This window comes from Silurus aristotelis, assembly GCF_946808225.1.
Source record: "Silurus aristotelis genome assembly, chromosome: 22".
Classification (NCBI taxonomy): Eukaryota; Metazoa; Chordata; class Actinopteri; order Siluriformes; family Siluridae; genus Silurus; species Silurus aristotelis.
Genome location: NC_139595.1, coordinates 9,467,661 through 9,493,034, shown reverse-complemented (window position 1 = coordinate 9,493,034; position 25,374 = coordinate 9,467,661). Strand labels below are relative to the sequence as shown.

Sequence of the window (25,374 nt, the reverse complement as noted above, 5' to 3'; positions counted from 1 at the left end):
ATACCCTGTATATTAGCTGTTGGGACATTAAGTGAAGTTCGTTCCACCATCTTGATGCAAGAACAAAGAAACATTTTAAAACTTGTTTTTTGTACCCTATGAGATGGTTGGACCAGCTAAGCAGTTGTTGAGGATTTGAGAGAATGGGGTACATTGAGGGTTATTATAAGATCTGTAAAGTCAAGAGATGCCTGTACACTTTTGGCTTTGAGCATCAGTGTTTTGTATGTGATGCAGACAGCTACAGGAAGTCAGTAGGGTTTTGTGGGAGAACCCAGGAAGGATCTTTAGATATTGTTTGTACATTGTGCACCAGAGTGTGATTTCTCAGAAATTCACGATTTACATGAAGCTATACCTGCTGGATGGTTGATTGTGGTCACAGCGTTTAAAACGTACTGACTGCACCTCCACAACACTTTTGTTTGTATCCCCAGAGCAAGTGAAAGCTGGCCAATACAGTACGTTTTTGTTTGGTTACATTTATAAATAAATAATTTATACAGTGAAAATATACAGTATATAATGCATATTTACAATTTTTTTATTGTGCCTAAGCATACATGGTTAATGAACTTATACCAAAAGAAATTACATGATAATGATCAAATGTATTAGGGGCTACAACTAACAATTATTTTGATAATCAATTTTTTCCTATTTAATTGGATAACAAATATATTTTAATTTGTTGTTTGTTTAATATAACTATATAAACACCAATTAATGGTATGTATGCATAAAGATGTCCATAAAAATGCAAAAACCTGATCAACTGATCATCATCATCTTTTCTCTGCTTGTGTTCTAAATGGTGGTTGTTTAGCCTGGATTTATTCATTAGATAACAACATTTTATCCAGTTACCAGTGTAACACTAAAACAGGTAGAAGTAATGGCTAGTTTTTACTTAAGTACACTTTCAAGCACATACTTCTTTACTTTAACGTGAGAAAAAAAATTCTAGTCAGTATTTAAACTTTTTTTAAACATTTTTCAGGGCCTAAATAACAATTCTGTATTGTTCATAAGCTTCCATAAACATACCAACAACAATAAAGCATGTCATCAATTTCCCACCAAAAAGGAAAACCAACTTTCATATAGGACCTTGCTATGTTTATGTAGATGAACCGTCAGCAGCATGAACTTGAAATGCAACTAATTTCTGCAGGTATTAACTATTTTTTCCATTACTACATCAGTGCAGTGATGTCTGAGGGCAATTGTTTATGCCCAAATCTTACCACAGAAACTCTTAATGGTTTGACTTGGCCATTTAAACACCCTGAATTTCTTTTTACATTAGTCATTCAGATATTGATTTGCTGTTGTGTTTGGAATCATTGTCTAGTAGGGTGACACAATTTTGGTAAATGTTTAAGCTCCTGATCAGAACTGTTCTATGGTATAAAGTCTTGTTTTAATTTCTGCAAGTCTTTTGTCTGCAAAACAGGTCTAGATTATTAACCTAGATTATCACCATCATTTTGCATAAGCCAGGAGGTGTCAAGCTTTTCAACAAAGGGCCGGTGTGGGTACAGGTTTTCATTTCAAGCAATCAAGGGCCACACCTGATAGTGTCTGAAAATGCAAATCATTAGATTTAAACAGGTAGAATTTGATGTCGACTCCCTTGGTTGGAATGAAAACCTGCACCCACACCAGCCTTTTGTGGAAAAGTTTGGACACGACTGTTATAAGCTATTTGGGGTGATTTTGCTATTTGGTACTGTCTTTTTGGTTGCATTGTAAAGTTTTTTTTTAAGAAAGGCATTTTTAGTGCGGAATGACTAATTTGAAATTGATAATGCTTACTCTTCACTTATTTCTTCCCAATTGGTTTTGAAAATTTTATTAATTTTCAATTTAAAAGTTATTTATTGGTTTATATTTATTTGTGCGCATAACAAATGTTATGTATTTATTTGTTTGTTTGTTATTTGTAATAAAAAACAACATTGTGAAAGTCATAATCCTTTTCCCCCCATGAGTATATTTTTCATCCTGCATCCCAGGAGAAAATGGTTCAGATTGAGAGTCTGGATGAGATTGATGCTTATCCCAAATTTATGAACGTTACACAATGTTTTTGTGACTTTGTTTTTGCTGCAAGCAAAGTAAAGGAGGATACAAAGTCACAGGATGGAGTGAGCATTAATTTATTTTGCCCCTTAAAAATAGGAGCTAATATTATGTTCACCACTGATTAGTTCTGGAAAACAAATTATACAAATGCTTTTAGATGCAAACGGTTAATATAACGGGTTGATCTGTTGCTGATAATCATTGTAATTACACAAGCATTACATTTCTCCCAAACTGTGTTAAAGATAAATTTATAGACAAAAAACTGAACGAGCAACTACACTATTAGCTGGAGATTTTATTGTTTTAATCCAGAATCTGGCAATGTGCAGCAGAAGAACATATATGATAAGTGCTAAATAATTTTTAAGTTAAAACCTGCACACAGTTATATAATTATCAAATTATGTGGCAACAGTACAATTCATAAAACCATGCATTTACAGGTTACAAGCATATCAAATAACAGAATTGGAAAAATGGGGAAAAATCTAATTGAGTTTAACTGTAGTATGGTTGTTGGTGATACAAAGGTTCGGAATGAGTATTTATCTTGAGCACTGAAACTGCTGTTTTCCTGGAATTCTTATACAGACAACATGATGTCTTCATGATAAGACAATATGGCATGCAAAATGGAAAACAATAACCTATAAGACAGCCACCATGCACATCACTAACAAAGAGATCATATAATAAAAATATTGTTTTTTGAACATTATTAATATTAAAGCATCTTTAACTATTAATTAAAAAGATAACAAACATATATTTTTTTTAAATTAACAATACAGCAGGATACAACGGCTATACCTTTCGGTGTTTTAAATAATTAAAAAATCAAACAAGTCGACTCATTTCTACTGTTCATCTGTCTTCTAAGATTTACAATTTCACGATTCATTTGATCCGCTTTTTCATTAAATCCTCTTTCCAACAGGGCCGCTTGTTCCTGTAAAACACACACACACACACACACACACACACACACACACACACACACACACACACACACACACACACACACACACACACACACACAAAAAAATATGTAAGTAATTGATAAGTATTCAAGTTTATAAGTAAATATATGAAATATTTCACATACCATTTTTAATTAAACATTGTTTCTTTATTATTTAAATTTATTATCACATGGTTCATTAAAATGTTAAAAAAAACTATTTAACTTTATGATTTTATCACTTATTATTCTAAATATTTTAATTACATAAGATTATGACATAACATTAGCATAATTAATTTTAATAATGTATTTTCTGGGAATAAATGTTAAATATTTTAAAGCATATTTAACATTAAATTGTATTTGTGGTTTAAGTGCACTTTACCTATTTTATCTATACACAACTAAATTGGAAGTAATCTGGAGAGGTAAATTATAAATTTTGTGAAATATTTATGCAGATAATTCATGTTTGTGTGCATCTGCTAAAACCTAATAGATATAAAATAGCTGTGACCAGAAAGTATACTCTGGGTAAAAAAACAAAAAATGTGTCAGTGCTGTGTGAGTTTTCTTTCCTGTGTGCAATATAACTTGTGGTGTATTGTTGCTAATATTGATTACTGTTTTAACTACATGAATTTTGTCACTAATATTACATAAAATAAGTTATTAATATAGTATTATTAGTAAATGCTTAGTACTGATATTTTCAATTAGAAATGTGTATAAAATATGTATAAATAAGGAGTAAAATTTGGTTCCTGATAGTACTGATGTAATTTATTTTTTACCCTAAGTTTAGCCTCCAGCACTCGTTCATTATTCGCCCTTTCTCTTTGACTCTCTTCCTCCATACGTTTCATCAGCTGAGTCGTGTGCTGCTCATTGGTTCTTTGTTGGTCCCTCAACATCTGCTCCTGATGCTCCTTACTCTTCCTTAAAGATTCATTCTGCAGTTCTAGTGCCACTTTTTGTAAACGCTCAACTGAGTATAGAAATAAAATAATTATTTACACAGACACAGTAGAAGCAATCTTTGAAACTGAAAATACGTTACATTTTTGTCGGGATTCGCAGTTAAACATGCAATCCTGACCACGTACAAAGTTCTTCTCTTATCACTGTAATTTGTAAGGAGCATAAAAGAGCTGAGCATAGACTAACCTTCTTTTTTATGTTCTGCTTCAGTGAGGCACTTATCAGCTAAAAGTATATTCCTCCCAAACTCATCCTTTTCCTTCAGATACTCAGTCAACACCTCCTCACTCTGTAAACACACACACACACACACACACACACACACACACACACACACACACACACACACACACACACACACACACACAGATTGCTACTTTAGTTAATTGATGTAATTAAGGTTATTCTGAATTACATGGTTATTAGGGATTGTTTAGACAAGAAAGAAAATAGAAAATATATTAGCAGTCTTACCATCCTCTGTTTGTGTGTGCGTGCTTTGAAAACATTTGTCAAGCTCTGGAGTTGATCACGGTACTGTTTGTATCCTCCAGGGCACATAAATAACCCGTCACTTATAGCCGTCTCCAGAGGAGTAAACACCTGTTTCAGCTCCAGCTTACAAGTATTCAGACCTTCCTTACGATTCCGATCACACTGATGTTGATACACAGTCTGGATCTCTTTCTTGTAATGGAGATAGACAGAGTGTTCGTATAAAATGTTTGTGCTTGTATAAAAAATATTTTATTATTTTTACATTTTGGAGACTAATTTGATTTCTTTGTATGTATTTGGGGGTGTAATGCATGTATGCTTAATATTTCTAAGGTACCTTAAGCTTCCGCTGTGCTTTTTGCTCAGTGTCATTGAAGGAAGTCCTGATAAAAACTTCAATTGCTGCCATTTCTGCTTTTCTGTGGATGTCTGATAGCTCAGATGGGTCAAGTGGAAAGCACACTGACTCAGACAGCTGATTCTGGTAGACCTGCAATCCTTGTTCTACTGCCCGTTCATTCTGAATCTGAGCCAAAGTCTCCACTGCATTCTCCAAACAAGGAATCTGGCCACTGCAAATAGCCTCAACATAAACCTCAGCCAGACTGCCCAGAGCTGACAAAACAAACAGCATCGCATTTTAGAAAGCAACTTTCATAACATAACAAATAGTCTGTTTCTCATACAGATTTTTGCTATAATGGATGTTTACTGACCACTGCCGATGAGCACCTGGCCACCTTTTAAGGTTTTTGGTTTGGAATTGTTAAACACATAGCTGCAGAACTCCCCAGCACACTTTAGAAAACGTTCATTAAGATCTGTCTCAGACAACTCCTCCATCCTTATCAGTTCATCATCTCCAGCTGGCCGTGGGAATACAAAACATCGCCGTTCTGCGAAAAAGTGACGCAAACACCGCCTGGGCAGGTTGAACTTCTCAGCTTTAGTATCAGAACCTAGAAAATGGAAAATAATAATGTTTTAAATATATATTTTACAATGACTGTCATATTTGTTGTTTAGATGTTTTTATAGAAACCGTTGTCGGAATCAGTGATGGTTCCAGTTCAGTTCTGTGTGTTGAGGAGCCTGAAAAAAACTTTTGCACAGTCTGGATGTGAGGGACCGAATGCTTTCGGAACCTCTTCCTGATAAACAATAAATTCAAGGATAATGAGATACTATAAAGAATGGCTGTTTTTACTAACCAGATTTTAATATCAATGCACTTTCCAGATATTCATCAGCTGTAATGGCCCTTCCATCCTTTTCCAACCTCAGCATGAAGTCTCGCACAGTCCAGATGAAGGAGGGGAAAACATGCATAAACTCTGCTGAGTCATCATGGTCACCACTTGTCTGTGCATTCACTCGGATGTTTTTAGTGAGTTCTGTCACATAGCTGCAGAGGACATGTTAAAGAAAACGGCACTAGATGGATGGATGGATGAATGGATACTTTATTCATTCCAATGAGAAATTTACACCTTCCAGCAGTATTTTTTATTTTATTTAACCTTTATTTAACCAAAACAGCTGAGGCTGTAGCTACTAAGGCTACAGCAGGTGATAAACTGGTGAAATGAAGGGAGCTGAGACCGTAGTAGGCAGACCCACTGAGATGACGGTAGTGAGGATGTGAAGGCCACAGCTAAAGTAGGCAAATGCCCAATAAGTGAGTTTTAGGCAGGCAGCACCTTGATGGTAGAGGCAGTAGCTGGTGGCAGCAAGCCGTGAGAACTGCTTGAGAACTAGTGGTAGCTAGCTTTTAGCAGATATGAGTGTCCAGTTTAAAAACATTTGACAGAGAGGGCAAATTCACTTTGGAGTAAAGTGTACAATGATGCGTGAGAGGTCTGCAATATGAAATAAACCTTAAAGCTCCATGAAACACAGCATCCAACATCTGAAGACACTTTAATGGGGCATTCATATACAACAGATCACCATAATCAATAATAGAGAGAAATGTGGCATCAACTAGCCTTTTTCTAGCAGAAAAAGTAAAACAAGATTTGTTCCTAAAGAAAAAAACCTAGCTTCAATTTCAACTTTTTTACTAGATTCTGTATATGAAGCTCAAAAGAAAGGTGCTAATCAATTAAAAATCCTAAATATTTATAAGATGAAACTAACTCAATTGTTTTACCCTGGTCAGTAACAATATTCAGGTCTAACTTTTTTCCTTGAGTTTGAAAAGACCATTACTTTGGTCTTCTCTGCATGATAAATGATAAAGCTGTGCTTGCACTCTATCAAAAGCAGTTTATGAACATTCATAAGCCTTCTTAATGGTAGCTGCACAACAATAAATGACCGTATCATCTGCATAAAAATGAAAAGATGCATGTTGAACATTTTCCCCCAGACATTTTATATAAATAGTGAATAAAAGTGGCCCTAGAATGGAGCCTTGTCGGACCCCTTTACAGATTGATAAATATTTTGACGTTAGGCCATCAACTTGCGTAGCTTGAGTCCTATCAGCGAGGTAGTTAATAAACCAGCCCAGTGTGTTGAGATAAACCTATACTGATCAGTCTCTGCACTAATATACTATGGTCAACAGTGTCAAATGCTTTGGACAAATCAATGAACATAGACACACAGTGTTTCTTATCATGAAGTGCTTTGACTATATCATTAATTACTTTTATAAAGGGTCTAAGTGATCTGGGCCCGCAGTTTTTCGAGGATTCAATTGTTTCAGAGCTTTATGAACACCAGCAACAGAGAAGGAGCTAAGACTGAAAGTTTTGGTAGCAGTGATAAAGGTGTCATTTTCAGGCTCCAACACTATGGGAGCAACAGAATTAAACAAAGATCCAGATGATATGAAATGCTCATTAAAACAATTTAACATTTCTACTTTGTCATATATAGACACACCATTTTTAACTAGAGACACCGGAAACCGTGTTGGTTTAGTCGTTGCAGATAATGACTTCATAGTTTTCCAGAATTTTTTTGGGTCATTTAGATTCTCTGTAGTTTCAGATAAATAAAATTCAGCTTTAGCTTTTCTGAAAGGTGAAGTGAATCTGTTTCGCAAACATCTGAAGACAAGCCAGTCAGCATCAGTATCCGATCTCCTTGCTTTTGCCCAGGCTACATTTCTCTCCTGGAGCAATTTAGAAATCTCAGAAGAAAACCAGGGATTGTTTCGACCCTTAATTCTACATTTACGAATAGGTGCATGTCTGTTCAAAATATCAAGGAAACTGTTTTGAAAAAAAGTCAGGGCTAATTCCACATCATCAAACAAAGCAATTCTACTCCAGTCATAATAAAACAAATCATATAAAAAACCCTGTTCAACAAACATTTTCATATTTCGCCTTTCAACAATACGAGGTGTAGACTTGGGCACCTTAGTATCTCTAACAGCAGCAATCACACAGTGATCACTCACATCATTAGAAAAAACACCTATTGGAGAATATTTAAAAGGGGCATTGGTCAGGATCAATGAGTGATGATTTCTCCGGACATTTAGGATTTAGGATTTGGCCGAGTAGGAGTGTTAATTAATTTAGTCAAATTTAAACTGTCACACTGCTCTTTAAAAGCATTTGATACCGGCCTTAGCCAGTCCCAGTTCAGATCACCAACAACAATATTGTCATTACAAATAACTTGACTTAACAAATTTGATAATGTAGAAGACGGAGTTCTATAACAACCAACCAGCCTGATTTGGTGGTCTTTTGAGACTTCAAGGTTTAATGCCAAAAACTCAAATTGTTTACAAACCGATTTTGAGAGCACCAACCTAGAATTAAATTTGCATTTAATATAAATAGCAACACCTCCCCCTCTTTTTGGGCGATCTGAACGATACACATTATAATCATCAATGCCAATATCGTTATTAAGGACAGATTTAGTCAGCCAGGTTTCAGACAAAACAACAATGTCAGCATCAGTTGACTTGACCCATAAATTAACCATATATAGTTTGGACATTAAACTCCGAACATTGAGATGAATAATACCCAGGCCAGACCTTGATTTAAAATCTTCAGGTGTATCACATATCTTAAGGCTATCAGGGCCCGGATTAGGCAGAACATTTCCAGAAATTAATAATAAAATAATAAGAAGTCTGGACTTAGCTGATTTGCAGCAGAAAGTCCCAGATCTAGAATTTAATGATATAAAAAAAACCGGAAGTGAGTCTGCAGTGACAATAAACCAATCCTTCAAAATGTAGAGGCAATGAAGATGGAGTAGATTTGCAGCCTTAAAAGCAAACATAAATGAGTGACTTGGCCCCTGTGATTTAAATTGGACCTTGGAAAATATTTCAAGCATTGAGACTACATAAGGGAACTACATAAGAATGGACTAATTTTCTAACTGCAAATGGACAACGCCACTAGTAAGGGGGATCAAAAGGATAAACAAGGCTAGATAAAACTTCATTTTTAGGACAAGTCCAATGGTGGAAAATGCGACTGAGACTGTAACAGATGACAGCCCAGAGATGGAGGCAGCTGAGGCTGTAGCCGGTGACAGTCTGATGGTAAAAACAGCTGAGGCTGTAGCTACTAAGGCTACAGCAGGTGATAAACTGGTGAAATGAAGGGAGCTGAGACCGTAGTAGGCAGACCCACTGAGATAACGGTAGTGAGGATGTGAAGGCCACAGCTAAAGTAGGCAAATGCCCAATAAGTGAGTTTTAGGCAGGCAGCGCCTTGATGGTAGAGGCAGTAGCTGGTGGCAGCAAGCCGTGAGAACTGCTTGAGAACTAGTGGTAGCTAGCTTTTAGCAGATATGAGTGTCCAGTTTAAAAACATTCACCAATAAAACACAGTACTGTGCCTCAATATCAAGGACTTTTTGGGGTTTCTTATACCCATCCGAGGCTATACCGCACAGATGTAGTGGTGATGTACCTCTTGCAATTCCAAAGAATGATACAAACTGTGAGTTAATAGTGCAGAGATCCAGAGGCCATCTTGAAATTGCAAAGAATGATACAAGCTGTGAGTCAGTAGTGCAGAGATCCAAAGGCCCAAAAATACCAAAAAAGCGAGTAAACTCCACGTCGGAACACAGTAATCCACTCGGTTGCTTTAAAAATCCATATGTTGAATTTTCACTGTTAAAAATTATTGTGGCAGCGGGGGCGGGGCAGGACGCAGGAAAGCGGGGATTTGCCTCACCTGCAACTAATAAGACCTGATGTCTGTGCTCTCTTTTCAGTGTTCAGGAGGCGCATAAAAGCCGAGGGAGCGGAGGCGTGTGTGTGTGTGTGTGCGTGTGTGTGCCAGAAGTGCCACGTGAGCGCTGTGTGACCAGACACCAGTGTGACAAATAAACAGGAAAGAATACATTGAATAAAGAACGGCGGTGACGCCTGTGAACCGACCTGTTGTGGCTGTCCTTTTTCCTCCCTCCCATTCGCTCTCCCACAATTATATTTAAAAGAGATGCCTTTTCCAAACAAAAAACAAACATAGGCATTGCGGCATGCAATAATACTTCAAAATACAAACAATTTAAAGGAAGTAAAAAAAAAAGGAGTAGGGAAAAAAAACAATACTGTGTGAGTGTTTGTTGAGTCTGTGCAAGGTCCTGTCAACTCAAAGTATTAATGTGCGTACAGTGAGAAAAATAAGTATTTGAACACCCTGCTATTTTGCAAGTTCTCCCACTTAGAAATCATGGAGGGGTCTGAAATTGTCATCGTAGGTGCATGTCCACTGTGAGAGACATAATCTAAAAAAAAAAATCCAGAAATCACAATGTATGATTTTTTAACTATTTATTTGTATGATACAGCTGCAAATAAGTATTTGAACACCTGAGAAAGTCAATGTTAATATTTGGTACAGTAGCCTTTGTTTGCAATTACAGAGATCAAACGTTTCCTGTAGTTTTTCACCAGGTTTGCACACACTGCAGGAGGGATTTTGGCCCACTCCTCCACACAGATCTTCTCTAGATCAGTCAGGTTTCTGGCCTGTCGCTGAGAAACACGGAGTTTGAGCTCCCTCCAAAGATTCTCTATTGGGTTTAGGTCTGAAGACTGGCTAGGCCATGCTAGAACCTTGATATGCTTCTTACAGAGCCACTCCTTGGTTATCCTGGCTGTGTGCTTCAGGTCATTGTCATGTTGGAAGACCCAGCCTCGACTCATCTTCAATGCTCTAACTGAGGGAAGGAGGTTGTTCCCCAAAATTTCGCAATACATGGCCCCGGTCATCCTCTTCTTGATACAGTGCAGTCGCCCTGTACCATGTGCAGAAAAACACCCCCAAAGCATGATGCTACCACCCCCATGCTTCACAGTAGGGATGGTGTTCTTGGGATGGTACTCATCATTCTTCTTCCTCCAAACACGTTTAGTGGAATTATGACCCAAAAGTTCTATTTTGGTCTCATCTGACCACATGACTTTCTCCCATGACTCCTCTGGATCATCCAAATGGTCATTGCCAAACTTAAGACGTGCCTGGACATGTGCTGGTTTAAGCAGGGGAACCTTCCGTGCCATGCATGATTTCAAACCATGATGTCTTAGTGTATTACCAACAGTAACCTTGGAAACAGTGGTCCCAGCTCTTTTCAGGTCATTGACCAGCTTCTCCCGTGTAGTTCTGGGCTGATTTCTCACCTTCCTTAGGATCATTGAGACCCCACAAGGTGAGATCTTGCATGGAGCCCCAGTCCGAGGGAGATTGACAGTCATGTTTAACTTCTTCCATTTTCTAATGATTGCTCCAACAGTGGACCTTTTTTCACCAAGCTGCTTGGCAATTTTCCCATAGCCATTTCCAGCCTTGTGGAGGTGTACAATTTTGTCTCTAGTGTCTTTGAACAGCTCTTTGGTCTTGGCCATGTTAGTAGTTGGATTCTTACTGATTGTATGGGGTGGACAGGTGTCTTTATGCAGCTAACGACCTCAAACAGGTGCATCTAATTTAGGATAATAAATGTAGTGGAGGTGGACATTTTAAAGGCGGACTAACAGGTCTTTGAGGGTCAGAATTCTAGCTGATAGACAGGTGTTCAAATACTTATTTGCAGCCGTATCATACAAATAAATAGTTTAAAAATCATATATTGTGATTTCTGGATTTTTTTTTTAGATTATGTCTCTCACAGTGGACATGCACCTACGATGACATTTTCAGACCCCTCCCAAGTGGGAGAACTTGCAAAATAGCAGGGTGTTCAAATACTTATTTTCCTCACTGTAGTATGCAGTGTGTAGTGCAGAAAAGCTGAGGATGTTCAGAATGGTGAGGACAGTCAGCACTTCCCTGACCAGAGCGTCTGTGTTGGCAGTCCAGTCCATTCTATCATCCAGCTGCATTCCCTGGTATTTGTAGGTCTTCACAATCTCCACACAGTCCTGTTTAAAGTCACAGGCTCAGGTTGAGGCCTGGGTCTCCTGAAGTCCACCACCATCTCCCTGGTTTTTGTGGTGTTGAGGTGCAGGTGGTTAAATTCACACCATGCAATGAAGTCCTGGATCAGTTTCCTATACTCCTCCTCCTGTCATCTCCTGGTACAGCCAACAATAGCAGTATCTTGTGTTTGTGTACTATATGCTAGTGGTATATAGTAAAGGATACTGTAGCTTATCAATGGCATCGTTGTCTATGACCCCCATGCTGTTATATACAAGAGTGCTACTGAGCAGGACAGTTAAGCAGAAGATCCATGTGTCATGCTTTTCATCACCCTAAAAAACATTTAAACTTATATAACTGTAATGTAATCTAATCAATAGCAATAATTTAGTAATTATTGCTGAGCAATTTTAACAGCTGTGGAAAACATCATTTTAAAAATGGGAAGGTAAAAAAGAATAGCAATACTGTTGATATGATTGTCATGGGGTTCTTCTTGGTATTATGTTTTGATGGAGATATTGTTCATACCTTGTACACATCCCCGAGTCCCTCAGTGTCAAGCAGCACCAGAGTGTGTCCTGGTTTTTTGGGATGTGGAATGCACCACATCCAGATGCCTTTAGTTTCTGACTCTATGGTGCTGCCCAAAGCAAAGCCTGAAATAATCACAAAAATCAAGCATATAACTATAATTAATGAATAATGACTAAATGATTTATAATGATCAATGATAATACACCAATAATTATATATATATATATATATATATATATATATATATATATATATATATATATATATATATATATATATATATATATATATATATACAAATGCATGTTCAACAAGTGCTGGCTTCATCCTTAAATAGGGGCCACCTGATTTACACCTGTTTTTTCACAAAATTGATGACCTCAGTGATTGAATGCCACACTGCTATTTTTTTGAACACACCCCTTTCAACTAATTGTCCAATTGCACAGCCTTAAGAGTGTGCATATCATGAATGCCGGGTCTTGTTTATTTTCTGAGAATCTACTGCACCTACTGGTAACTTGTTTGCCACGTAGCAATAAAAAAATATACTAAAAACCTGGATTATTCTGGTTAGTCACATTGTACTGCTATTATTTTAAACAATACTGTATCTCAGGTAAATATTAACAATAATAATAATAATAATAATAATAATATATGCATATTTACAGTTTTTCTCAGTCGCTTTTGGAGCATTTTTCAGATCAGAAATGAAATTCTTAAAACTACTTGTTCAACCTTCACATCATTTAGTCATTTGTGCTCATCATACGAACATTTCGTATTGCTTTGATCAAATTGCAAAAGCTTTTGTACATCATTTAATCGATTGTGTACAAGTGTCTGGTCTTTCCTACATTATCAGTGGTTTGTTATGTTGATCAAAATGTATTATACTAGTTTCACTTAAATAGTCTTAACCTCCAATACATTTAGGCACCAGTTCATTGCATAAGTCATTAAATGCAAAATGGTTAAACGAGTTGTCACCTCTCCTTGAACTGCCACCTTAACGTGGTGGAGGGGTTTGAGTACCCGAATGACCCTAGGAGCTATGTTGTCCGGGGCTATATGCCCCTGGTAGGGTCTCCCAAGGCAAACAGGTCCTGGGCGACGGGTCAGACTAAGAGCGGTTCAAAACCCCTTATGAGAGATACTACATCAGGGACCGTGACGTCGCCCGGTATGGACTCTTTGCATGAGGGTGTCCATCAGTACACGTGGCACCAGGACACCCTAGGCCGTAGGTCGATGATCGACTTTGTGGTCGTTTCATCTGACCTGCGGCCGTATGTCTTGGACACTCGGGTAAAGAGAGGGGCGGAGCTGTCAACTGATCACCACCTGGTGGTGAGTTGGATCCGATGGCGGGGGAGGAAGCTGGACAGACTCGGCAGACCCAAGCGTACTGTGAGGGTCTGCTGGGAACGTTTGGCCGAGCCTCCTGTCAGAGAGATCTTCAACTCCCACCTCCGGCGGAGCTTTGACCAGATCCCGAGGGAGGCCGGAGATATTGAGTCCGAGTGGACCATGTTCTCCACCTCCATTGTCGAAGCGGCCGCTCGGAGCTGTGGCAGTAAGGTCTCCGGTGCCTGTCAAGGCGGCAATCCCCGAACCCGGTGGTGGAAACCGGAAGTAAGGGATGCCGTCAAGCTGAAGAAGGAGTCCTACCGGGCCTGGTTGGCTTGTGGGACTCCTGAGGCAGCTGACGGGTACCGGCAGGCCAAGCGAACTGCAGCCCGGGTGGTTATCGAGGCAAAAACTCGGGCCTGGGAGGAGTTCGGTGAGGCCATGGAGAAGGACTATCGGCTGGCCTCGAAGAGATTCTGGCAAACCGTCCGGCGCCTCAGGAGGGGAAAGCAGTGCCCCACCAATGCTGTTTACAGTAGAGGTGGGGAGCTGTTGACCTCAACTGGGGATGTCGTTGGACGGTGGAAGGAATACTTCGAGGATCTCCTCAATCCCGCCGTCACGTCTTCCATTGAGGGAGCAGAGGCTGAGGGCTCAGAGGCAGACTCGTCCATCACCCAAGCTGAAGTCACCGAGGTAGTAAAGAAACTCCTCGGTGGCAAGGCACCGGGGGTGGATGAGATCCGCCCTGAGTACCTCAAGTCTCTGGATGTTGTGGGGCTGTCTTGGCTGACACGCCTCTGCAGCAGCACGTGGCTGTCGGGGACAGTGCCTTTGGAATGGCAGACCGGGGTGGTGGTCCCTCTTTTTAAGAAGGGGGACCGGAGGGTGTGTTCCAACTATAGGGGGATTACACTTCTCAGCCTACCTGGGAAAGTCTATGCCAGGGTACTGGAGAGGAGAATACGGCCGATAGTAGAACCTCGGATTCAGGAGGAACAATGTGGTTTTCGTCCGGGCCGTGGAACACTGGTCCAGCTCTATACCCTCTACAGGGTGCTGGAGGGTTCATGGGAGTTTGCCCAACCAGTCCACATGTGCTTTGTGGATTTGGAAAAGGCATTCGACTGTGTCCCTCGCGGCGGCCTGTGGAGGGTGCTCCGGGAGTATGGAATCGGGGGCCCTTTACTAAGGGCTGTCCGGTCCCTGTATGACCGAAGCAGGAGCTTGGTTCGCATTGCCGGCAGTAAGTCAGACTTGTTCCCGGTGCATGTTGGACTCCGGCAGGGCTGCCCTTTGTCACCAGTTCTGTTCATAATTTTTAAGGACAGAATTTCTAGGCGCAGCCATGGGTCGGAGGGTGTCCGGTTTGGTGACGACACGATTTCGTCTTTGCTCTTTGCAGATGATGTTGTCGTGTTGGCTTCATCAGACCAGGGCCTTCAGCATGCACTGGGACGGTTTGCAGCCGAGTGTGAAGCGGCTGGGATGAGAATCAGCACCTCCAAATCCGAGGCCACGGTCCTCAGTCGGAAAAGGGTGGCTTGCCCACTTCAGGTTGGTGGGGAGTTCCTGCCGCAAGTGGAGGAGTTTAAGTATCTTGGGGTTTTGTTCACGAGTGAGGGAAGGGTGGAACGGGAGATTGACAGACGGATCGGTGCAGCTTCTGCAGTAATGCGGTCGATGTACCGGTCTGTTGTGGTGAAGAAGGAGCTGAGCCGCAAGGCAAAACTCTCGATTTACCGGTCAATCTACGTTCCTACTCTCACCTATGGTCATGAGCTCTGGGTCATGACCGAAAGGACAAGATCCCGGATACAGGCGGCCGAAATGTGCTTTCTCCGCAGGGTGGCTGGGCGATCCCTTAGAGATAGGGTGAGAAGCTCAGTCACGAGGGAGGAGCTCAGGGTAGATCCGCTGCTCCTCCACATTGAGAGGGGTCAGCTGAGGTGGCTCGGGCATCTGTTCCGGATGCCTCCTGGACGCCTTCCTGGGAAGGTGTTCCGGGCGCGTCCCACAAGGAGGAGACCCCGGGGAAGACCTGTGGCAACAGGTGGCATGTGGCAACAGGTGAAGACATGTGGCAACAGGTGAAGGGGAATGTGCCAAAAGCTAACAAAAAGGTATATGAGAAGCTGTATAAGAAGCTGGACACTAGGAAAGCAGGAAAATATTTGAAACCGTTTAAATAGCAGAGGGATCGAGCTAGGAAGGATGTACTGCAAGTTAGGGCAATAAAGGATGCAGATACATTTGTTGACAAGTGAGGAAAGTTTATTGAGAAGGTGGAGGGAGTATTTTAAGCGGCTGATGAATGAAGAAAATGAAAGAAAGAAGGTTGGATGATGGGGAGATAAAGCATAAAGTGCATAGGATTAATAAGGATGAAGTTAAGAGGATGAAGAGTGGAAAATCGGTTGGCCCAGATGACATACCAGTAAAAGCATTGAGATGTTTTAGGAGAGATGGCAGTGGTGTTTTTAACCATTATTATGATTTTGGAAGGTGAGAGGATGTCTGAGAAATAAAGAAATGTGCTGGTCCTGATTTTTAAGAATAAGTGAGATGTGACATCAAGGGAGACCTGCAAAAACTACAGGGGAATAAAGGGAATAAAGATCAGTGACATCATCAAGTTATAGGAAAGTGGAAGCCTAGTGGAAGATAGCCTGAAAGTAGAGGTGACCATCTGTGAGCAACAGTATGGCTTCATGCTGAGGAAGAGAACTACAGATGCAATATTTGCTTTGAGAATATTGATAGAAAAGTATAAAGAAGGTCAAAAGGAGTTGCATTGTGTGTTTGTGAATCTAGAGGAAGCATACAAAAGAGTGCCAAGAGAGCAGATGTGGTATTGCACGAGGAGGTCAGGTGTGGCCTAGATGTATGTGAGGGTGGTGCAGAACATGTATGAGGACAGTGTGACTACAGTGAGGTGTGCAATAGAGATGACAGACTGGTTCAAGGTGGAGGTGGAATTGGATTTTCTGTTTGCAGTGGTGATGGACAGGTTGACAGGTGAGGTGAGATTGGAGTCGCCATGGACTATGATGTTGGTAGATGATATTGTGATTTGTAGTGAGAGTAGGTAGCAGGTTGAAACAAGCCTGGGAAGAAAGAGAATGAAAGTCACTATGGGTAAGACTCAGTATATGTCTACTTGACAAGCACATGTCTTTGAGCCATGGCATGAGGAAGGTCAGGTGCCAGCGGCAGACAAAGCGGGATATGAGGTGGACCACCACTGTGTAGAAAGACCAGACAAAGCGTGGAGCGAGCCTCCTGTTGGCTGCCCTCGGGCCCGGGCTCTGATGGACACCCTGTCTTTTTTGGCCGAAGTGATGATACTGATGGAAGCCCTCTGCGTAGATCTGGGATGGTGTGACACCCCTTGTGGAGAACAGCGGTGGTGCAAAGATCAGCAACAGAGCAACCCCCTCTGTAGAGACCAGCAGCCAAGTGCAAATCAGAGCCAAAGGGACAATTAATGCCAGCACAAAGCCCTTTGCAGAGACCACAAATTCAGTGAAACCCAGGGGCTGGGTGAACACCTTGGCAAAGCCTGGGGGTGGAGTCACATTGTCAATGAAGCCCAGGAGCAGAGCAATGTAGTCAGCAAGGCTCAGGAGTGCAGCGATGACCTGAAAAAGAAAGCCAAACAACGCACTCTGACGACACTGGAAAAGACAACTGTGTGATATTTTTGGCACAGCAGGCAGACTGGGTGGAGCTCGCTGAAATACCAGTGGGGAACAGGGACTGGAGGGACAGCCATCTCAGTATGTTGTCAAAGGCTGTTTGACATGCCATAGATTGGGCATGACTTGCCCTAAAGTACTCCGTTCTTTGCCCGTCCAAAATTCGAACCGGTAACCAGGGTAGCCAACAGAGATCCAATACAAAAAACGACAGGAGGCGGAGCTGGAGGTGGCAGAGTTGAAGATGCTGTGGTTTTCATTGAGAGGATGGACAGGATTAGAAATTAGGTTATTAGAGGGACTGCGCAGGTAGGACGTTTTGAAGACAAATTGAGATAGGCTAGATTAAGATCATTTGGTCATGTGCAGAGGGGAAAAAAGGGTATATTGGAAGAAGAATGCTGAGGATGGAGCTGCCAGGCAAGAGGAAAAGAGGAAGGCCAAGAATTAGGTTTGTGGATGTGGTGAAGAAAGACATGCAAGTGGTTAATTTGAAAGAGGCAGATGTAGGGGACAGGGTGGTATGGAGACGGATCATCCACTTTGTGTAGAACCCTAATAAGAGTAGTCGAAAGAAGAAGTTGTCTTGTGCACACAGACTGAATTTCTAGATTTGTAAAAATATCTCAAATGTAACTGACACAAGGATTTAGCTGTCAATTGGCAGGCCAGGATTATTTTAGTGACTTTGTTCTTTGAATCTCATTCATCAAAATAAACTAATCTTTTATTGTGTCATAGTTAATTTTGTTCCTTTAATTATAAATACAATAACATGTGGCATTTCCAACAGGCAGATCCCTACAGCATCTCTAAATGTGTCAAGGTGCGAGTGAAACAGGAGGCGGACGCCGGAATACAGCTCGCTCAGGTTTAATGATAAGATGAGGGAGAGAGATACACACTTACACACTCACACACGCACGCACGCACGCACACACGCTCACACACATGACAGTCCTTAGGTTGAAAGAGTCCGAGGTGCGCTAGGGAAGAAGTGAAGCTGATCTGAGATGCACGGGGAGGAGAAGCACAGCCGGTACCGGATAGTAGAGTCCGAATGGGACGGACAGAGGAGAGTACTGCATGCAAATATGAAGCCATGCAGCAGTACGTAACATCTAACACATACAATAACGAAGAAGCGGGGTGGAGTGATGATGAGCCCCAGGTGAGCGTGATTATGCCTAGAGCTCCAGAGAGAGTGAAGGCATGATTGATGATGAGCTCCAGGTGTGCGTGCTTAAACCTGGAGCTCTAGGGAGAGCGGAGGCATAGAGAGCCACCAAAGGGGGCGTGGCAGGTGGATCCCTGACAACATGCATGAACTATGACTATAGTTCCATTAATTTATATATGGATATATTATTGCATAGCGTTTATCGGAGACACATGATGAACGACTCGAACAATAAGAGTTGCAAGGTAAACTGCACAATTCTGTTTCCTATACATAGCCTATGGACATTTTGCAACACTTTGCTCATGCGAGTCTAGTAGAAAATGAATAAATCAGTCTTTAAGACTACTCGTTCTGAATCACATTAAAGACGTGTTCAAAATTAATGAAACGTTCATGAACAACCCATCAGTACAGGTCACTACAGCCAGCTATTTTATCTTTTGATATTATAAACATAAAAGTTACATTTGTACCAGTACATCAGCATAATATATAGAAAAAATTATCCTACCACTTTCTTATAGCAATCTAAATTATAAAATTTTTGAGAGCCCCACTATATATGTTTATTATCATGCATACCACAATGGCACAGTTTTAGATAAATACCCTTTGACTGCATTTGTGAAAGTTTTCTGACAACTTTATTAGAATGTAAAGACTAAAGATAAGAAACATGTTATGTTAGGCTAATTTGAGATTAAAATAGATTGCTGGATGTATTATTCCAGGTTTCTGCATATTGATTTCTCACCTGTTTGTTGTCCTGCTAGCCGGTTCATGAGATAAGACTTTCCTGTACGGTAGAGTCCCACCACAGCCACTACAATAACTGGTTGAGTGATCCCATCCAGTATATCTTTAGCTTCTTTGACAACACATAGGCATCCTTCAGAATCGCTGCTAATCAGGCATACTGGCTTTTCCATTTTTTGTTGTTTAGCTCCAATATGCTACCAATACAAACACAGCATATTTCACATATACAGTTTATGAAATTATATACATGCATACATACAAACATACATGCACACAGACACAGATATATACACATCATTCACTATTGTTCCGTCCTTGGACCACCACCACTTTTGTTAGATACTGACCACCCCACAAGAGCTGCAGTTTTTGAGATTCTCTGACCCAGTGTTTTAGCCATCACAATTTGGCCACTGTGTCATTGTGGCTACTCACTCCATAATGGAAATATGATTTATAGTGAGTTGTAAAACTTTTAAAAAGGTTTAACGACTGTGTTAAATCACACTGCCATTTCTGTTTTTATGACAGTCTAACAGTATGGAGTTTTATGTCTAGCTTCAAGAGTTTTTGTTAAAAGAAGAAAATCCCAAAAACTCTGCATATCGAGAGAGTAAATGAATATAGAATGGACAAAATAAAGACATTTCTTATAGTATGCTGAAATAAGTAGAACGGTTAAGTAGAACATATCTTTAGAAAATTTTATATCCGTTCTCTTTCTGGGTTTTCACATTTATGCTGTCCTATTTATTTATAGAACTTTCAGGGTTATTTTACTGGCCATAACCCATGCCGTACAGAACCTGGACATTTTTGTCTCTCTTTGTCTTGGCTCTCCCTCTCTACACACCTTTTTTTATCCCCAAAACCCCACCCCCTTTCACCTGAACTCACCCGTTCAAGTAACATTTGATTTACAAGTAACATTTGATTTATATATATATATATATATATATATATATATATATATATATATATATATATATATATATATATATATATATATACAGTGACACCCTGCTATTTTGCAAGTTCTCCCACTTAGAAATCATGGCGGGGTCTGAAATTGTCATCGTAGGTGCATGTCCACTGTGAGAGACATAATCTAAAAAAAAAAATCCAGAAATCACAATATATGATTTTTAAACTATTTGTTTGTATGATACAGCTGCAAATAAGTATTTGAACACCTGAGAAAGTCAATGTTAATATTTGGTACAGTAGCATTTGTTTGAGGTCAAACGTTTCCTGTAGTTTTTCACCAGGTTTGCACACACTGCAGGAGGGATTTTGGCCCACTCCTCCACACAGATCTTCTCTAGATCAGTTAGGTTTCTGGCCTGTCGCTGAGAAACACAGAGTTTGAGCTCCCTCCAAAGATTCTCTATTGGGTTTAGGTCTGGAGACTGGCTAGGCCACGCCAGAACCATGATATGCTTCTTACAGAGCCACTTCTTGGTTATCCTGGCTGTGTGCTTCGGGTCATTGTCATGTTGGAAGACCCAGCCTCGACCCATCTTTAATGCTCTAACTGAGGGAAGGAGGTTGTTCCCCAAAATCTCGCAATACATGGCCCCGGTCATCCTCTTCTTAATACAGTGCAGTTGCCCTGTCCCATGTGCAGAAAAACACCCCCAAAGCATGATGCTACCACCCCCATGCTTCACAGTAGGGATGGTGTTCTTGGGATGGTACTCATAATTCTTCTTCCTCCAAACACGTTTAGTGAAATTATGACCCAAAAGTTCTATTTTGGTCGCATCTGACCACATGACTTTCTCCCATGACTCCTCTGGATCATCCAAATGGTCACTGGCAAACTTAAGACGTGCCTGGACATATGGTGGTTTAAGCAGGGGAACCTTCCGTGCCATGCATGATTTCAAACCATGACGTCTTAGTGTATTACCAACAGTAACCTTGGAAACGGTGGTCCCAGCTCTTTTCAGGTCATTGACCAGCTCCTACCGTGTAGTTCTGGGTTGATTTCTCACCTTCCTTAGGATCATTGAGACCCAACGAGGTGAGATCTTGCATGGAGCGCCAGTCCGAGGGAAATTGACAGTCATGTTTAGCTTCTTCCATTTTCTAATGATTGCTCCAACAGTGGACTTTTTTTCACCAAGCTGCTTGGCAATTTCCCCGTAGCCCTTTCCAGCCTTGTGGAGGTGTACAATTTTGTCTCTAGTGTCTTTGGACAGCTCTTTGGTCCTGGCCATGTTAGTAGTTGGATTCTTACTGATTGTATGGGGTGGACAGGTGTTTTTATGCAGCTAACGACCTCAAACAGGTGCATTTAATTTAGGATAATAAATGTAGTGGAGGTGGACATTTTAAAGGCAGACTAACAGGTCTTTGAGGGTCAGAATTCTAGCTGATAGACAGGTGTTCAAATACTTATTTGCAGCTGTATCATACAAATAAATAGTTTAAAAATCATATATTGTGATTTCTGGATTTTCTTTTTTAGATTATGTCTCTCACAGTGGACATGCACCTACGATGACAATTTCAGACCCCTCCATGATTTCTAAGTGGGAGAACTTGCAAAATAGCAGGGTGTTCAAATACTTATTTTCCTCACTGTATATATATATATATATATATATATATATATATATATATATATATATATATATATATATATATATATATAGTTTAAAAAAAAAAAATATATATATATATATATATATATATATATATATATATATATATATTGTTTAAAAATCAACAATTTAAAATGTAACAACAAACACTTAAAAGACATACCTTTTAACAGTTGCTTGCTGTCTAGTTAAAAACCAAATCTGGTTGCAAAAGGCAGTGAGCAGGTTATAAAGAGCCACTTCCAGACTTGTGTGGACCAATATGCATGATATCAGGAAAGAGGTGTTTTCCAAGTTACTTTCATTATCACAAGATCGGGAACATTTAGTTGTTTGTTGACTTTTTTCATGAGTTTAAACTAAATTGCTTGACAATATACCATTAATACTTATTGTAATTTAAAATAAGTATTAATGGAAAAATGTAATTTAAAATATAATATAACTATGTATTTCCGTATATATACCATATATGCGAAGTTTGGTTTAAAAGGAAAATCAAAATGTAATTTTTTCATTTTCCTTTGCCATTTCCAACAGTAGTTTTATTAAAATTGTGAAATTAGTGAAAATGAAATTAAAATTAAAATTAAAATGTATAACCCAAATTGATTTGATAAGTGTAACATGTCTAAGCAGAAATGGTAGCAACATGATCAGTTACATGTTATTTGTCCTAAAGGCAAAGATCAGCAGAAGCAGAAGAAGTGGAGCATAAACATTGTGGTGTTTCTGAAGATGTTTTATGTTACAAAACTAGCCTCAAAATATTTTGTTACCACCTTGTATGGTAATAGAAAATGTAAATTTGAATACAGAAATACTTTGCCATTTTGAATATTGCATTGTCATTTTGCATGTTACATTTTAAATACAATTTTGCTACCTTTATTTTGAGTTGATGCTAACAAGTTTATACAAGTGTCCCAGCTTTTGTTGATTACTTACAAACCCTCTGTCAGTATTACGCAGTGTTAAAAAAAAATTGTTACCCACTTCAATAAAATTTGTACAGTGCTGTACTACAGTAAGTAATATATTGCAGACTAGTATAAGCCTTAAATGTGCAGGTCTTTACTGTAGAGAAATTGCAAAAAAATCCATGGTGTGAGTGAGTAGTTTCCTACACTATCAAAACGCACTTGAAAACTGGATTAAAACTCTGGCAGGAACAGGTGTGGCAAAAGCCACCTGAAACCAGAACAGAATCAGAAGTCAACAGCTTGCATGATAAAAAAAAGAAAGCTTACCTATCCCCCTACACCCTGCTTAACTACTACCGATGAACAAATGAAATCATCTTCAACTTCAACTAACTGCATCACAGTGTGGTCAGACTGTCAGACTGTTAAACTCTCTAAATAAACAATGATCTCTAAATCCATCTCAGTTAACTCAACATTACTTACAAATACTGCACTGTACATTATTATGTCTCCATACTGTACACTAACATTGTCTAAGATAGAGCTAAAGCACACTAGAAATTTACTAACAATATTTGATTTCTGTAGACAAAATGCCAAAAGTGTGTTTAGCTGTTATATCTACAACAGGTGCCTGTGTTATTAGTCAAAAATTTAGATTTGATTTTGTCAAACTAAATTTGTTCTATGCTTTAATTACATTTAGACAGTCAACTTAACACTATTTAAAACCCACTCAAAAATTTAAATTAATAAAAAAAAAAGCTGAAAAACTAGAGTAAAATGGTTGGGAAAGTAATAACTACCCTGATTTAATACTCTGTAGAGCAACCATTTGCTATTATTACAACCATTATTCTTATTAAACATGTCTATCTAGCTTTGCACACCTAAATTAGGAATTGCAGAATTGCTCAAATGCTGTCAAATTCAAGGGTAACTGGCCGTAGACTGCTATCGTTGTAGATTTTTTAATGAAACTTCAACATGAGACCCGCTGATGTCATGACATTCAGGTAACAGTGACTTAAAGAGAAATATTACAATGCTATATTTTATTTTCACACATACCACAATGGCACAGTTTTACTCAACTTCCTTTTGTTTGCTTTTATAAACCTTCTGACAACTTTATGTACAGGCCAAAGAGACACAAGGTGTTTTAGGCTAGTGACAAATTTACCTATACTGCTAAATCTGTTGTTCCAGGTTCTTTACATGTTAATCCGTACCTGTTTGTTGTCCTGCTCAACAGTTTATGATGCACGACAGATGCAGCAATAACTGGGGGAGTGGTCGTATTCAGTATCAATTCAGCTTCTTTTACCAGACATAGCCATCCATCAAAATATACAATAAAATACTCTTTAACAACACAAAATTAAATACAACACATTTTACATTTAATGTCTGGAATAATTTGTGTTAGAAAACAATATAGCTTTAACATGATTTGTTAAGTAATACTAATATAGCATTTTATGGGTGCATGGTCAAGCTCTGGTTTGTAAATGAAAGGCCAGAGTAAGCGAATTGTAGGGAGCAAACATCTGTGTAAAATTTCCGTTAATGAGTCTTCTCTGAGCAGCAAAGAGTAAAAAAGACAAAAGACACAAAAGTATTGAGAAATAGAAAAACAGAAAGAGAGAGAGAGCAACTGCAGAGATGTGTGTGTGTACTGTACTGAAAAGTGAAATAGAAAGTAAAAGTAGCAAATAAGGCCAGGTTTTTTTTTATGTCAACCTGTCTCCTGTTTCTACTTCTCTGGGGCATTTTAAATTCCCCTCTGATATTTAATTAAACTGGTCAGCTTTACCCTGGTTATTGTCATAAGATTGTTAACTTTATCTGTATCGTTGTTGTGTTTAAATAAAATAATGGATTTGCTTCTCAAACTTTACAGGAATTTTCAACATGTTTCAACAAATTCTGCTTAACTTAAACACTTAAATATGATGCAGAAATTCATTGCAGTCGTTAAGAATAGTGCTGCATTCGTACAACTATATGTTTGTAATGACCTTTTATAATAATATACGTTGAATCGATTTACATGCAGGACAAGTGTGGGCAATTTATTTTAAAGGCACAATAATGAAGCCAATTTATGATTAAACAAAATTTTCTAAGAAAATGTTTCATTTAAATAGTTCATGGCTGCAAACCACACTGGTGGCGAGACAGCCCCCATGATCAGCCCCAATCTCGCGTGAGAGGATGTGCACATGATCAAGAAACAGAAGCGTTTACAAGAAATCATCGCTTGTTGTTCAAAACATGCCCAGGAGCACAACAGTCGCTGCGCCCCCTAGCGGTACAGCATCCTCCGTCCACAGTCGCCTAATAAAAATGTTCGAATCAATTACATTTCTTGTTTTGTTGTGATTGCTAATGTTTTTATACATATA

The 25,374-nt window shown here is 39.4% G+C and overlaps 1 protein-coding gene across 1 annotated transcript; it reads right to left on the bottom strand.

The window, feature by feature from the left end:
* Positions 1-2,372: 2,372 nt before the first annotated feature.
* LOC310717560 (guanylate-binding protein 7-like) lies at positions 2,373-22,361 on the bottom strand. The gene is made up of 11 exons (XM_083525789.1): positions 22,204-22,361; positions 19,427-19,625; positions 12,433-12,560; positions 12,124-12,233; positions 5,746-5,939; positions 5,251-5,493; positions 4,872-5,149; positions 4,511-4,723; positions 4,223-4,325; positions 3,850-4,043; positions 2,373-3,040 (listed from the first exon to the last, which is right to left on the bottom strand). Exons 2-11 carry the CDS (start codon positions 19,599-19,601, stop codon positions 2,921-2,923), a joined length of 1,758 nt encoding a protein of 585 aa, XP_083381915.1. The 5' UTR covers positions 19,602-19,625; positions 22,204-22,361; the 3' UTR covers positions 2,373-2,920.
* Between the last annotated feature and the right edge of the window lie 3,013 nt (positions 22,362-25,374).

Coding starts and splice junctions, on each gene's coding strand:
- LOC310717560 (XM_083525789.1), bottom strand. CDS start 19,601: ATGGAAAAGCCAGTATGCCTGATTAGCAGCGATTCTGAAGGATGCCTA. Junction 12,561..19,426: donor GCTAGCAGGACAACAAACAG/GTGAGAAATCAA, acceptor TGATTATTTCAG/GCTTTGCTTTGGGCAGCACC. Junction 4,724..4,871: donor AAGCACAGCGGAAGCTTAAG/GTACCTTAGAAA, acceptor CTCCATTACAAG/AAAGAGATCCAGACTGTGTA.